This window comes from Gopherus flavomarginatus, chromosome 1 (assembly GCF_025201925.1).
Source record: "Gopherus flavomarginatus isolate rGopFla2 chromosome 1, rGopFla2.mat.asm, whole genome shotgun sequence".
NCBI classification, from domain to species: Eukaryota; Metazoa; Chordata; order Testudines; family Testudinidae; genus Gopherus; species Gopherus flavomarginatus.
Window position 1 is genome coordinate 29,478,483 of NC_066617.1, and position 16,327 is coordinate 29,494,809.

At 42.7% G+C, this 16,327-nt stretch overlaps 1 protein-coding gene across 4 annotated transcripts; it reads right to left on the reverse strand.

Moving 5' to 3' along the window:
- Nucleotides 1–1,374: 1,374 nt before the first annotated feature.
- On the reverse strand, nt 1,375–10,785 carry SYPL1 (synaptophysin like 1). Of its 4 annotated transcripts, none has more exons than XM_050926170.1 (5): nt 10,729–10,785; nt 9,414–9,532; nt 7,648–7,852; nt 2,979–3,167; nt 1,375–1,506 (listed from the first exon to the last, which is right to left on the reverse strand). In XM_050926170.1, exons 1-5 carry the CDS (start codon nt 10,783–10,785, stop codon nt 1,375–1,377), a joined length of 702 nt encoding a protein of 233 aa, XP_050782127.1. The 4 variants fall into 4 exon arrangements, with proteins under 4 accessions (XP_050782127.1, XP_050782118.1, XP_050782135.1 ...); XM_050926161.1 differs by having other exon boundaries at nt 10,717–10,785; XM_050926178.1 differs by lacking the exon at nt 2,979–3,167 and having other exon boundaries at nt 10,717–10,785.
- Nucleotides 10,786–16,327: the final 5,542 nt, after the last annotated feature.

Consider the following 16,327-nt stretch of genomic DNA (forward strand, 5'->3'; position numbering starts at 1 on the left):
AAGTCTGCTGACAGAAGCAAGTAAGAAAGAAAAACGAGTACATAGACTAAAAGTTACAGCAATCCATGTTTATTAGAGAGACCGTTCTTGCAACAGTAAACATTTTTTTGTTTTAAAATCTTTACAGATGGCAAGAGACAATTAAGGCAAGACACTGAAAGATCAAGAGATGTACATACTATTAAACCTGTCTTGGCTTTAAAAGGAAGAAAGCTTATAGAAATATTTGCTGTTTGGAGTGTATAGCCCTAGTAACTGTTTAAATATTTATTAAGTTTACAAAAACCATGACATATGTCTTTATTGGACAATTCACATGGAGAAATAAATGAAGTAATAGTAAGTCAGATGGGTCTGAATATGTACATCTCTCATGGGAAGATTGTCTATTTACCAAGATCAAGATTTGACTATTAAACAAGTGTTAACTAAGACCTGTACATATTAAGGCAGACATCTCCGGCTGTTGTGTCACTAGGTAGATAACAGTCCTATGCACCTCCCATTGTTCTGCTTGGACTCATTTCCATGAATCAAAAACAATAAGTTTACTGATGGGGTCAGCTTTAGTGTCTATAGTAACTCAGAAACTTACAACAATGCTTTGTAGCTCAGATGCACTTAAACACCCCCACCCAACCTAATATCTTAACAAGTCTATTCTTAAATTATGCCACAAAAGAGTTTGACTTGCAGCTTTACTAAGTGTTTTTGGAGATTGTCCCAAATTATGAAGTAGTTACAGTGAATATGTAAACACCCAATGTGTCTCTAATGTTGTACTTGCAGATAGACTCTTAAGTGTCTATACTAGATTCCACCTCCCCCAACAATATACAAGAAAATTACAGAATGATGCCAGAATCATGCTACCAGATATGACTAAATTTTTTTTAGAAAGCTTATCTGTGCAAAGTTATTAGCAGGTAATCTCTGAATGACAAATTTAATACTGGAATTCCAAAAATCCTAAGCTAAGTAGTCTTTTCAGTTGAGAAAATCAGTCAGTCACATTACAGAATTCAAATCAGTTTCTTCCCACAAATGTTAACTAGAACCACTTCCTGAAAAGGTGTGTATGTCTGAGGGAGTATTTGCCAAGATACTTAGGAGGGTCTGAACAATGTTATTTTTAAATGAAGAAACTGCACTCATTTTAGAGTCATAATATATTTCAGTGTAAGACACTTGAATATTTACATCCATATTTCTATGGAAGACATGCTTTAAGTACAGAGCAGAAGTTTACCCACTAATTTGTTTAAACTATTTGGTACTACTAAAATAAACTGCAGTGACTGCAGGGACTCCACGTTGTTGGCAGCAGGATGCAAGATGGATGTTCGTTATGAAGTATCATCATCACCTTACTAATTATATTCCTGTTGGTGGTGGATAGATTCCTGAGCTTCGGGGAGTTGAGTTTGATGGGTTATGCAAGCTGGTCTCCTTGTATACAAACCAAACATTTCCTCCCCACAGAATCATGTTAAGTAATCCAGAAACCTAGCAGGGGTTTAAAAAAAAATTATATATAGTAATAGTATTAAACGCTTGTGGAGCACAAATTTGAAACTAGCAAGCCGAACTGTTTGCTTGCAACACTCTTTTAGAGATTTAAACCGGCAAATTGTTTTTCAATATTAAGTTAATTGATCCTCTTTCTACAGGGATCTACTCATTAGTAGGCCAATTGCTCCATGAGTTAGCAGTGAGAGTTATGGCTAATGAGCATCCTCATTATAGAGATGTAGGACCACGGTCACCAATATGCAAGGAATTATGCAGTTCCTCCATTTACTGAATAGAAACTGCACGTGCTTAATCCCTTAATGCATACTAGATCTCCACTGGCCTAGTGAGCAAGTGCAAGATCACTTTTGAACCCAGATTCTTACTGTTTAATACAATGTACTCTTGGCCACACTCCTTATACTTTAATAAAGGGGGAGAAGCTTGTTCTTCATCACCACAAGAATACTGTGCAATTCCCAGGCCCTAAAAAAAGCTTTCCTTAAGTCTTTGTTTTGGGATATGTGGAGAAGTTTAACAGTTTCTACAAAGGCGAGGTTCTACACCTAGATATAGAAGTCAGGCAATATCTAGTTTACTCCTGCTGGAGACACCACACATGAACTTAAAAAATAAATCCACTTGGGGGCTTCTTTGCACTCGCTGAGAGTGGCTATGGAGAGAAGTGATGTGGAAGCTTAAGAGAAAGGTGCCTGGAAGAGAGATTCCCAAATGACTTTTAAAGCCATCTTTCTGAAAGTTAAATTACACAGCTTTGCCAAAAACAGTTTAAGAGGAAACAAATGTTACTTTGGTTAGTGCTTTCAGCAGCAGATTAGTAACTGCACCTCTGCCCAGGGGCCTCCACCGCCTGGGGGACAACAAAGCCCTGGGCAGGTGGGGGAAAACCCCCACATTCCCAACCCTGCTCCCCCAACTCCATTCCCTGGTGGCCAGGCCAGGTGTGGGGCAGGGGAAGCACCTAGTGCCCCCCATCCCCAGCAGATGCTGGGGGGGGAGCAAGGGAAGCCCCAGAACAGTGACCCCCGCTGCAGCCCCAGGACTGGAGGAGCTCTGTCTACCCTGCTGTAGCCTGGGGCCACAGCAGGGTAGACAGAGCTTCTCTGGTCTTGGGACCGTAGTTTGGGGGTGGAATGGACACAAAGGGGTGGGGCCATGGGCGAGGTCATATGTGGAAGGGGTGGAATGAGTGCTGACTAGGGGTGAGACCACAGGTGGAAGGGGTGGGGTGGCCCCCCTTCCCACTTGCTCTGGCCCAGGGCCCTAGGAAACCTTAATCCGCCTTGGAGTGCTTTCCCTTAGGATGAATAGCATACGTGACTGGTATCCCATGATGGAATTTCAGTAAAACTAAAAACAGGCACTACAGAGAAGATCAAGTGTGTATTGCAAGTTCAAGTGCAATACAAGCAAGGTAAGGATGCTATAAGTCTTAACATACGTACCACAGACATATTTAGAGTTCCCATGCCGGTAACAGAAGCAAACAAACAAGTTGATCCTGGTAATTTGCAAGATGCAATTTCCTGAACAATGCTGGGACCGGTAGATATTTTTATATCAGTAAGTGCCTTAGCCCAGGCTGAAGTGCTAACCAGCCACAGAAAAGCAACCATGACAGTAATAACCAAGTCCTGTAACAAAAGACAACTGTTAGTCAGTTACCACTTCCACAACAGAATTAAACACTTTCCAGTTAAGGGAAAAAAATTTAAAAAAAATGTATCAGACTTACAGTCAAGATACAACATAGCTACATATGCAATTAGACAGTGAGTGAGGTAATCTCTTTAGTGGACCAACTTTGCTAGTGAAAGACACTTTTGAGCTCAACAGCTCTTCTTCAGCTCTGTACCTATTGACTTACCTGTGCAAACATATTAAGCCAATTTAGTTAGGCAGTCTCAGATACTAGTTTTCTTTGTGAACATAATACAAGTTACAGAACCAGTACTGTAACTGACTACAGAACTGTCTACACCCCTCAATACTAAAAAGGTTATACGCCTCTAACTTAGCAGCTATTGACTAAAATATGCTGGCTAGCATATAAAGATATTATAATACAGCGTGTATTATCCACCTCATGAGTGCACTTAATGCATAAATACTGGAACAGTAATATAGCCTAGATTTCCTATACCATAATCCTGTTCACTTATGCCAAGTCTCCAATAACACCTTGCATTTGCTGAAGCAAGCATTTGGAATAAGCAGACAGGAAACTTGTCAAAAAAAATCAAGTTAGAGATGGAAATACCCTCACAGATCAGTGCCTGAAATGCTAGAATCCAAAAGAAAAATAAGGAACAAAACAAGTTAGGGAACTGGAACAAACTGATGGGTTGGATTTTAGTGACATGTAAAGAAGTATGTAAAGTCAAATACCACCAGCTGAAATGTGCAACTTGGGAAGCACACCTTTTATGTAAGGTGAACATAACATCGCCGCATGGGACTGTTCTGGGGAGATTGGTGTTGTATACAACATTTTTCCTGTACCTACTACATTAATAAACTGATACTGGTTATTTGGTCTCTTAAGTATATTTCATAATGAACTAACTAAATGTAGTCAGGCAATTAACTATACAATTTGTCAACAGTTCAAATAGGATGAGTCCACTTCTCTCTGATTTGGAGGCCCGCACTCCAAAAAAGTTATTTAAAACATGGCAGAATGTTTGGTCCAGTTTGGTGTGATAAGTTATCCTAAACGTTCACCCCTACTCAGAATTGGCACAGAGGCTCAGGAGAATCAATTTATGCTTGAGAACGCAGTACTGATCTCTTTAATATTAGATGTCTTGGTACACAGAGCTGAAAAATGTCATTCTGCTGTTTGAAGTGCTGCAGTTTTTAAGTTGTCCAATATGTAGACTCTGAATTATTCAGAGAATTGTCTATACATTAGTGACTATCTTCACAAAATCCCCATGAGGCAGGAAGAGTGTTACTAAGTGTCTTGCCTAAGGTCACAAAGTCTACAGAAAAGCTGATATCTGGGTTCCAAGCCAAGTCCCAGGTCTGACCCACTAGAAGATTTAGAATAGCATGTCAATTAGGGGTATAATAATTTTTTAAAAAACCAAAAACCAAAAAAAACCCAAAAAAACATAGTAATGCAGTTATACTGGTTTAAGCGCTAGCACAATGTTAACACAATGTGCCTTATACTGATATAGCTTTTTTCACTTCCCAAAATAGAATAAGCTATACCTATAGAAGTGTTTTTATACTGTTAAAATTGCATTCACATATGGAGGTAGGTGGGGAGGTTTGCCATTTAACTATACTAACATAGCTCTTTTTCCTGTTTAGCCCTTAGCCACAAGGCCTTCCTTTACAGATAGTCTCTCCGGCCACCAAGCCCTTGCACTGTGTCTCACAGTTTCCAATTTGTCCAAATGGCGCCTTAAGTTTGGGTAGTAAAACTTAGAAGTAGTTTTAACTTTAATTTAACATCCATGCTTTAGGTGGTATATCTGACCCCTAAATCTTTCTGCTTTTAACAAGACAAAAAACAAAAAAAGCATGTCTCGCATTGCAGGGTGAAAAAGCCTGCACAAAGGAAACTGCAGAATTGACAATATCCAGACAGCTGTCAAGCTGCCCAAAATATTTTTTTGTAGCGTTGGGTGTTAAAAACAACACTAATAGGGGAAATATTTTCATATTTAAATTAGATTTAAATTGACTGTGACCCTTTAAACTAAGTATTAATTTACTAGTTTTGTTACTTTAAGCAGCAAGATCCAAAAACCAAAAGTCTGATTATAGCCACGTTGCAAAGATCAAAGATAAGATGACCTTCACAAGCACACTTAAAACGTAAGCATCAAACTTACTGCATGCATTTCACACTGCAGACTTAGGCCTTCATTCCGCAGTCAGAATGTACATGTGAACTTTGGAAACCACAAAGTCCCATTCTCTCCAGCCAGCCACCATTGTAGACCCAAATGCAGAAATTAAGGTCCTATATTCCTAGTCATTTAATCTGCAGCAATAAAGAGGAAAGCCTGTTTTCTGTGAGCCATTCTTGTAGTAAGATTCCCAATCTGGTAAAGTATTTGAAGCCAATTCCTGATTACAGCTGACTGTCAGAAGATTTCAGTTAAAGGAGGATAATTTAAAACTAAAATTGGCTTAAGTTTTTATTTACATGTTAGTTCTTTAGCAATTTAAAGGCTGTAAAATGGAAAAGAGAAGAAGGAAGAGTGGAAGTTCTTTACATGTCTCCCAGTTGTTAGAATTTCAAATTAGAAGTTCTCTTAATGAGAAGTGTTTATCTGTACTGAAATAAAACAAGTCCAGGGCCACACTAATGTCCTTACTGTGATAAGCACAGACAAGATTGATAAGCAATAAAGTTGGTCTGCAGCCAACAACTCCTTTCAATACATTGAACTTCAAATCAAGAAATCTGAAATGCTTTGACCAGGCTATGCTCCTTTGTCCAGATTTGCAGTCTGAAGTCAGTGCAACCTGTGTTATTAGGTGTGTTAAAACAAGACATCCAAGTAACTTATCACTACCCCTGGCCACCCCGAAAAAAAAACCCCCACCACGAACCAAACACCCTCTTGTCATGGTATAACCCCACTCTGAACCTTAGTGTCCAAAAGACGGGGTACCAGCATGAATCCCCCTAAGCTTAAATTATCAGCTTAGATCTTGCAGTGCCTGGTACACTCTGGTCCCCCCAAAACCTTCCCAGAGGACCCCAAGACCCAGACCCCCTGGATCTTACACAAGGAAAGTAAACCCTTTCCCCGACCGTTGCCTCTCCCAGGCTTTCCCTCCCTGGGTTACCCTGGAAGATCACTGTGATTCAAACTCCTTGAATCTTAAAACAGAGAGGAATGCATCTTCCTGTCTCCTCTTTTCCCCTCCCCAAGAGGTAATACAGATTCAAGCTCCGTGAATCTAAAACAGAGGAATTCTACCTTCCCCCCTCCCTTCTCTCTCCCTTCCTCCCACCAATTCCCTGGTCAGTACAGACTCAATTCCCTTGAGCCTTAACAAGGGGGAAAAAAAATCAATCAATCAGGTCTTCAAAAAGAAAAATTTTTAATAAAAGAAAGAAAAAAGTTGTCTCTGTAATCAAGATGGTAAATGTTACAGGGTCTTTCAGCTTATAGACACTATAGAGAAGCCTTCCCCCAGCACAAATACAAATTAAAATCCTTCCAGCAAAATATACATTTGCAAATAAAGAAAACAATCAAAAAGACTAAACCGCCTTTCTACTTGTACTTAACTACTTGAACAGAAATTTAGAGACCCTGTAGGTATGTCTGGTCACTCTCAGAACCCAGAGAGAACAACAGAAAAACAAACACAAAACAAAGACTTCCCTCCACTGAGATTTGAAAGTATCTTGTCTTCTGATTGGTCCTCTGGTCAGGTGTTCCAGGTTCACTGCTTGTAACCCTTTACAGGTAACAGAGACATTAACCCTTACCTATCTGACACCTCCCCCAACACAAATCTTTACAAACCAAACATTAGTCTTTGTGTTTGCCTGTTTCTGTACCAAATTCATAGTAGTGTCATTGATTTAGTGGCAGCACTAAAAAGTTATAAAAGTCTATTTTGTTTTGAAGTAATATTTTCTGCCACTATGAGGCTAAATCTAAACACTTATGCATGTACTTAGCCTTTAGCATGAGCAGTCCCATTGAAGTCAGAGGAATTCATGGGAGTAAATTACACACCAGTTAGAGAGTTTGCAGGATCTGTGCCTTAATCTTCGGTTTTCCTTTTCACTTACATTTTGTGAAGTTTAATAAAGAACCTCTTCCAGTACATGGTATAGCATTTAAAATGCCATACCATTTATAAGTTTAGTTTATATTTTAATCTAAAGTTGTAGTGGCAACAGTTTTCAACTTAATTTTACAGAGAAGTAACTAACTTGATTCTTTTTAAAAATCAGTGAGGTTTAATAAACCCAAGTGATTTTAAAACCATTCCACACTATACACCACTTGACAATTTAAGTTTAAATGGATTATTTAAAACATGCCTGTGCTGGGCAGAAATCATTTTTCTTTTCAATGGTTTAAAAAAAAAAAAAAAGACTAAAATAGTTTAGTGTTAGTTACTTACAATCAATGGGATTTTGCCAGTGTTTCGATACAGGTGCATGTACCCAACATATAGTACAAGGGCGGCAATACAGTAAAGGAATACCAAGACTGCAAAAGTAACAAAGAACTGTGCAGAAGAGGAGAAGTTGCCCACAAGGTGAAAGTCAGTCCAAGTGCCACTGCATCGTGTTGGATCTGGTGCACTAAACACAGCTGTATTCAACCTGTGGGGGGGTGGAAAAACAGTGCATTTTCCATAGCAAGACTTTGTCACACAAGTGGAAACCTCAGTATCTTAGCGTTTTATGAGAACAATGCCATCAACACTCCCACTGCATAAGGCATTCTTTAGATGAATAAATTGACTAGCAAATCAAGTTGCTTAATACTCTCTCTATACACACCCCCTCCCCACCTTAAAGACTTAGATTTTTCCACAAGACATGCCACACTGTTTAATACAAGTTACAAATGAAGACTAACTCAGAACCTGAAAGTTGAAGTTTAAGCCACTCAGATTTGGAAATAAGCCTAATTTAACTGTACTTAATTTAAGTTTTCCAGCCTAAGCTAAAACAGTTAGAGGAGAGCTTGCCAGCCACAGGACTACATCAGAGGGGGAGAGGGATAGCTCAGTGGTTTGAGCATTGGCCTGCTAAACCCAGGGTTGTGAGTTCAATCCTTGAGGGGACCATTTAGGGAATTGGTCCTTCTTTGAGCAGGGGGTTGGACTAGATGATCTCTTGAGGTCCCTTCCAACCCTAATAATCTATGATTAGCTGTAGGGTAAATGCAAGTGTTTAGGCTCCCCAACAGTTCTGCTGAGAGATTCAATTCAACCCTCCTGGGTTACTGAATGGACAGCACAATAGATGTACCACCTCTGGATGTTGATTTGGGGCAAGGAGTCTTGCATCTTTTATACTAGCCATCAGCATCTGCTAAAGCACCAGTCCCACAGCCTGCTCTGCACAGCTACAGTCCTCAATACCTGTTGAGCATATTTACAGGATTGAGGCCTATGTTTATGAGGACTCCTTCTGGATGCTGGGAAAGAGGGAGAAACTTCACTCTTCTTCCTTCTCTATTTTTCTCCTAACCTTGCTGTTTATATTTGGCTGGGATTCCAATCATGTTTTTTGGTCTCCCTTTTCTATTCCCACACAAATATTGTTCTGTCTTTGCTGCAATTTGTTATGGGCAACTACCAAGCTTAAATTGACCATATTCATATAGAAATCAGGTGCCTTGGCACAAAATGCCAGGTGAGCTTTCCTATTCAATACTTAAGCAAAATGCTATACCTAAAGGAAAAATGTCTAAACTGGATCCCTCAATGGAAGTAGAATTATTCAATAGAAAGCATCTGTTAAAGACTTTAGAATTCCCTTAGAATTCTGTTTAAAGAATCAGCAATACTGTAATATTGAGATAACATGAAGGGTAAACTTTTTTTAAAAAAGTCTATAGATAGTTTTAATGATTCATGCACTGCTAAAGTACATGCTTTCAGCTCATGACAGTCATCAGGAAGCCATATATATCAATTTGGCAATATAATCTTTTGTCCCATCCACATAGCCTGCAGAGAGATGGAGACAAACATGCTTTCAGTACAGTTTCCTGATTTCACAAAAACAGACCATACATTGCAGGATGTTTGAATTAGAATAAGATATGCACTTAAAAAAAATGATAACCACTATAATATGGAGGAAACAAGTGAACCCAATAAAATTAGTGGGCAGTGGTGATGACAGCAAGGAAGTAAAAGAATAGGCTCACCTGAATGGATAAGCAAAAGCAGCTGTAACTGTTTTGTTCACAACACCTTTACAAGAAACTAAAATTGTAGTTGTACCTTTATAAACTCCACAGCTGGCAAAAACAAAGATGGAAAAAATCTATAGAAATTGAAACAATATATTAGTGCTCTCAGACTGTATGAAATCTAGTACAATTGAAAATGGGAAGACACCATTTATTCACTTTCCCATTAAATGATTTCAGCATTCCCAAATAAGGGTTAGTGCATAGTGCTCCAGTAGCTATGTTCTGATTCAAATGAGTATGGTCATTGCCACAGCATTTTTCTACAAGTAGTGCAGTCATTCATTTAACCAGAATTACTCTCTTTTCACTTCAAAGAGATGTGGTTTGGATTTAAGCACTCCCCTAGAATCTAAAGAAAAATGTGAAACTAACTTTAACTCCAAAGTGAAAACTAATAGTCCTTATTTTTCTTCACTCTCTTTATTTTCTTTAAAGTTGGTGAGTGCAAAAAGGTAAAACAAGTTTTCAGTTTTAGTTTCACTAATCCAAGGCATTTGTCACACCTAGAGAGGCCTGCTTTTAAAATTGAGAATTATTTTTATCTTTCACTGCCTTTTGTTAATTTGCATCAGTGAAATAGCAAGACACATGGCAATTACCCAGAGAAACAGGACCTGCTTCAGAGAGATACCAGCCCTCCACAACTCCAACTTCAAGTCAATGGAAAACTACCTATGCTTAGAACATTATTTATTAACATTCCCTTCCCAACCTCCACTGCCCAAAAAAACAATAAAAACACAGGCCCAAGGCTTCCACTGACAGGAAGCAGTTTCTACATGGATCTTAGTCAATAGTCCTTGTTTCCCCTTCTCCACCCCAACAAAACAAAGACCCACCACACAGACACCCCAGCAGTACAAATATGCTGCAGTTATACCCGCTTGTCTTTAAACAAGTGAGGCAGGCACAGCTCTGTCCCAAATACCAGATAAGAAGTTATTTTGTGGTGAAAATACTTTTAGCGGATAATAGATTTGGCTAGTTCTTAGAGGCACTACCAGCTTGGAGAGCCAGGAGACCCTTCACCAACCAAGCCATGCCCAAGCCCACACCTGCAAGCACTTGGCCTCATCAACATCCCTACCCCATAGAAGAGGCTGCTGTTACCCTACAAGCCCAGCCCAGCAGGGGAGTTTGAAACCAGCAAGGGGAATGGAGAGCCCTGAGGTGAAGGCTCTTGGCCTTTCACTCCCTTATGGCTCAGCTGCTTTAAGAAAAACCAACCCCCCAGCTCCCCCTACCCCAGACTCACCCACTCAAGCACCTTAATGAAGCCAAGAGGCTCCAGCAGCGAGCTGAGGTTGACTTGAAGGCCAAGCATTTTCCGGGGAGAAAGATCAGTGAAGAAGGGAGGGAGAGACAGACAATGAGGCCTGCAAGCAACCCCCTGGCTTGAGCAGCCCACACATAAACCACCCACTGCTGGCAGCCAGAGAGGGGCCCTCTGCTGGTCCCTATAGGGCCTGCCTGACCAGGCCCCGCCCAGCCACAACCTGCAGCCAGTCCTGCCTCACCCCAACTGTCACCTCACAATGGGGCTGGGTGAGTGGCAGCTGCAGCTGGCCCCGCCCAGTGCTAGAGTTGCCTCCCTGTTCCTAGGCTTCTACTTACCTGGCTGGGAGCTGCCTTCGGGGCACACTCGGGTGGGGAGAGCCTCCCTGTTGCTTAAAGGCTTAGGGCATCAGGGTGTGTGCAAGGATCCCACTGCCAGTTAGGGCCCTTCTATGGGCATGAGGGCTCTGCTGTCACTTGAGGCAGCACTGACATATCTAAAGGATGGTAGAGTTAGGGTCACAGCGATTGTGAGAGTTGTCAGACAAAATGTGGGGGAGGTTGGAGCTTGTCAGATGTGGCCCTAAGTGAATGGGGGTAAGAGGGGCTGCTGGCCTGAGGTGGGTGGCTTGTGGAGTAAAGGAGACGTTGGTATTCCTGGGGTGGGGAGGTTTCTCCCTCCCCTCCCTTTCTCCCTGCACAGGGCCGCCCGGGGGGGGGCAAGAGGGGCAATTTGCCCCGGGCTCCGCACGGGCCCCCACGAGAGTTTTTTGGGGCCCCTGGAGTGGGGTCCTTCACTCGCTCGGGGGCCCCAGAAAACTCTTGCGGAGCCGGGCCCTGGAGCTTCTTCTGCTCCCGTTCTTTGCTGGTGGGGGATTCCTTCCGCTCCAGGCGGAAGGACCCCCCGCCATCGCATTACCGCCGAAGCGGGACCTGCCGCCGAAGTGCAGCCCAGTCTTCGGCGGTAATTCGGCGGCGGGGGGCCCTTCCGTTCTGGGACATGCCACTGAAGTGCCCCAAAGACCCGTGGCGGGGGCCCCCCGCCACCGAATTACTGCCGAAGAGCGGGCTGCACTTCGGCGGCGGGTCCCACTTCAGCGGTAATTCACCGGCGAGGGGCCCCCGTCGTGGGTCTTCGGGGCACTTCAGCGGCGGGTCCCAGAACGAAAGGGCCCCCTGCCGCCGAACAGGGCCGACTCTAGACATTTCGCCGTGCTGTGGGCCCCCTGCCGCTTGCTGGTCCCACACCTCCGGTGGACCTCCCGCAGGCATGGCTACGGAGGGTCCACTGGTCCCGCGGCTCTGGTGGACCTCCCACAGGCGTGCCTGCGGATGCTCCACCGGAGCTGCGGGACCAGCAGACCCTCCGTAGGCACGCCTGCGGGAGGTCCACCGGAGCCGCCTGCCGCCGATGGCCCCAGGCCCCCGGAATCCTCTGGGCGGCCCTGTCCCTGCACAGTATTCAGTTCCAGGGGTTGAAAAGTGCCACTACTACAAGGGGTAACAAAGACAGCTCCATCTGAGACCTGTCTCAGGGCCAAACCTTGTGGGCAAAGTGAACAGTCTATTTAGGGGGGAGGGATAGCTTAGTGGTTTGCACATTAGCCTGCTAAGCCTTGGATTATGAGTTCAATCCTTGAGGGGGCCATTTGGGGAACTGGGGGTAAAAATCTGGGGATTGGTCCTGCTTTGAGTAGGGGATTGGACTAGATGACCTACTGAGGTCCCTTCCAACCCTAATATTCTATAACAGCCCACTCAGACTGGATGAAGGGCACCAGGAGTGGAATAAAGGCAATGGTCACTGTAGCCACAGCTATAGAAGGGAGTTGCAAGCAACAAGCTACTTCTTCTTTCCCTTACTTAGGCCCCAGCTGGAGCCCAGTGACTGTGTGAGAACTGCAGGTTTAGGGGGCTCCCTATGGGTGTGAAGGCTGGTGGTTCAGAAGCTTTATTCAGTCATAAAATAGCTGAAAAAAATCATCCCATGACCCACTATAAGCAAAAGATTTGGATTTTGTTGGTTATGAATCAAAAAGTGGGGCAGTGGGCAGAGGCAGTCATGATGGGACAGTCCACTGGGTAAATGTTCCACTACCCTGTCCCTTGCCTTCTCCATCTTAAGGAGGACTACCTGCCTGGAAATAGAGGGGTTGCAATCCTGTGCTTCTGGGGAGATAAGGTGTGTATTATTGTTATGGAGGCACAAGTTGCAGCTCCATATGTAAGGCTGAATTGAATTTTCCACTTGTGGTGTCAGGAGATGGAGAAGAACTCTGTGAGGAACTGGTGAATGGAGGCGTTAACCATCTTAACTGAGAACAGCCTGTGGCTTCAGTCCCTTTGAGAACAATGGAAGACGACAGCCATTTTTAAAAAGGGCAATTCTTTATGAGAAGATTTTATAACTGCAGCTTCTGCTGAAGAATAAATGTACAGTTATGAAGAATAATGGCAAAAATTATGATAATCTTTAACATAATCCCCCTCAAATGTAGCCTATGCAATGCTCAACACTTCCTTGAGTTTGAAATCCCATGCTTCTGGTTTTCTCAGAATTGTCCCTTTTCTGAGGTAGCTGTTCTGGGAAAAATGTAAGTGTGCTTGGTACCAACTGCCAGCTGTCCATTTTTATAGGCTCAGAATAACGCTGGAAGTCCTAGTTTTTTGTACCTCAGAGGTGGCCACCCTACCTGCTTCGGGGGGTATGACTGGTGTGTTTCTATCATGCAAAGGCACAAGGATCCATCCAGGGAGGGAAGGAGAAGGGGAAGCTGCCAGGCCAGGAGGCAGGGAGGAAGAACCAATCATTACACAGGCACAGGCTTGGACTGCTGCAGGAGCGGGCACCAGGGACACCTGAGTTTCTTCTCATATGCAAGGAAAGGATGCAGAGCTTGTGCGCTCTGTGTGCCGCTACTGGGTCCTGGAAGTAGTCCAAGCCTGAAGCCATGAAGATGTTTTTTTCTCTGCCTGCTTTACAAAAATAGCTGCCTGGCCTGGCAGCCTCCTCACTTTTTTCCTCGTCTGGCACCTTCCTATTCACCCTCACTTATGCCACTGAGCATAATGACTCTCTCTCACACACAACATAGTATATGAAGTCACTTAATTTATCCCTATGTGTCATCACTTGATGTACTTATCCTTGAGAGATACGTGCCTACACTACAGCTCAAAAAATGAATAGAGTAGGATCATTTGACATGAAATGCACGTGAGGCTTGATATTGTAGATGTATTATTCTTCTGTTAGTATCTATAAAGTTCTATTGGAGCTGGTTTAATTCCTGGCATGCCAGTGTTGTTACTAAAGCAATGCTGTAGATATTCCCACCCTTGGGAAATTTTAAGAAAAATGCTATTGTAGACAAAGTCCCAAGGTGAAGAATGGCTCCTTTGCATTTGGCCTCAGCTCTGCTTACAAAAACCCATAATGAACTTTGGTTGTACACCTCTCTGCCTGGTGCCTCCAGCAAAGAATGTGCTAACTAATATGTCCTGACGATCTACATGGGATACTTCCCTGTGACTTTTAAAAAAGATCTTTCCTCTGCTAATCCTACATTCAACCCCTGGAGATATTTTGGCAACATATACTCTCTGTCTTCAGCATAAGCAACACGATTTTATACAGAAACCTAAATTAGGAAACCTAATTGGTGACGTAGATACTATTAATAGAACTGCATTTGTTGAAAAGCCAAGACAAAGAGATTCATCTTACAGAGTGCTGTTAAGTTTGCTGGGTTCAGACTCAGATATTTAGTAGAAGTCAGTTCCCAAAGCAAGAATCTGCTGCTGAGAAAGCCCTGTCCCTCACCCTTATGAGACAGATAGCCAAAATGTTCCCTCCAAAAACATATCTCAACCTCTGAGATAATGGGGACCCAAACACCTAAAATCTTTTTAGTTTGCGACCAGGCCCTTGAATTACAGCTAGCAGCCAGTATAGAGCACTGGTGTAACATGTTCTTCTCAGTCTGTCCTGCTCATTTTGAACTAGCTGAAGCATTTGGGTAAGTCCAAAAGTAAGCTTAAAGGTAAGCCCCAGGAAGAGTGTTAATAGATGTGCCTCGGTGCTTAATTTGTAGTGCAAGAGGTGCTGGGGCTCAAGCAAGTTTTTTACTTTCATAACTGAGGGGCCACGCCCAGAGATGCTGGGGCTATGAACTGCCAAGCCTAGAAGTGCCTGGACTCAGCCCTGGCAAACTCTGGCACAAATTAAGCACTCATGTACCTAAATTATTAAAACTAGCCTCTGGAAAGTGGCCATATCAGTCACTGTTAATTTAAAGGATGGAATACATCAAATATGGGTATTTTCATGCATTATGGTAATTGCAGTGAAGCAATGCAGTAGGGAAACTTACGCCAGCCATTGTCTAATTGAATAATGCATGCAGATGTGGTCGCCCCATCTCAAAAAAGATATATTGGAATCGGAAAAGGATCAGAAAAGGGCAACAAAAATGATTAGGGATAAGGAACGGCTTCCCTATGAGAAGAGATTAATAAGACTGGGACTTTTCAGTTTGGAAAAGAGACAGCTAAGGGGGGGTCTGATAGAGGTCTGTAAAATCATGACTGACGTGGAGAAAGTAAAAAAGGAAGTGTTATTTACTCCTCGTAACACAAGAACTATGGGTCACCAAATGAAATTAATAGGCAACAGGTTTAAAACAAACAAAAGGATGTATTTCTTCACACAACGCACAGTCAACCCTGTGGAACTCTGCCAGAGGATGTTGTGAAAGCCAAGAATATAATAGGGTTCAAAAGAGAGCTGGATAAATTCACAGAGGATAGGTCCATCAATAGCTATTAGCCAGGATGGGAAGGGATGGTGTCTCTACCCTCTGTTTGCCAGAAGCTGGGAATGAGCGACAGGGAATGGATCACTTGATGATTACCTGTTCTGTTCATTCCCTCTGGGCCACCTGGCATTAGTCACTGTTGGAAGACAGGATACTGAGCTAGGTAGACCTTCGGTCTGACCCAGCATGGCCGTTCTTATATTCTAATTAGCACAGCACAGGAATGAATATGTATAGAGCAGGCTTCATTTGTTGTTTGGTAATATTGGCAGAAATGTCAAAATTTTAGTGTATTGTACTGTCATCTCTATTACATTCCATTTTGATTCCTGTACTGCCCTCATTATAGTAGTATCTGACTGCCTTTCAGTTTTGTATTAAACATTATTAGAGAAACAAGGTGAGTGAGGTAATGCCTATTATTGGACCAACTTCTGTTGTTGAGAGAGAAAGAGAGAGAGAGAGACAAGCTTTTGAGCTACACAGAGTTCTTCTTCGGGTCTCAGATTTCTGTAGCTCAAAAGCTTGTCTCTCTCTCTCACCAACAGAAGTTGGTCCAAAAAATGATATTACTTCACCCACCTTGTCTCTACTATCCTGGGACTGACATGACTACAACACCACTGCATATTAAGCAATATGACTAACATTGGTCACAAATGGTTTGTTCTTCCTCTCACACTTCTGCCCTGGGGAGAAGATATGTGCTACGTAGGATTTTGTTCTGGTAGAATTTTTGTTTGTTTTGTTTTAGGCACATGATGTTCTGGGTTT

What these genes read in the sequence shown, in the direction of transcription:
- SYPL1 (XM_050926161.1), bottom strand. Translation starts at nt 10,785, where the DNA reads ATGCTTGGCCTTCAAGTCAACCTCAGCTCGCTGCTGGAGCCTCTTGGC. An exon ending in TCATTAAGGTGCTTGAGTGG is followed by an intron (nt 9,533 to 10,716) that starts GTGAGTCTGGGG and finishes CAATTTCTATAG; the next exon opens with ATTTTTTCCATCTTTGTTTT. An exon ending in GAACTCTAAATATGTCTGTG is followed by an intron (nt 1,507 to 2,978) that starts GTACGTATGTTA and finishes AACCCCTGCTAG; the next exon opens with GTTTCTGGATTACTTAACAT.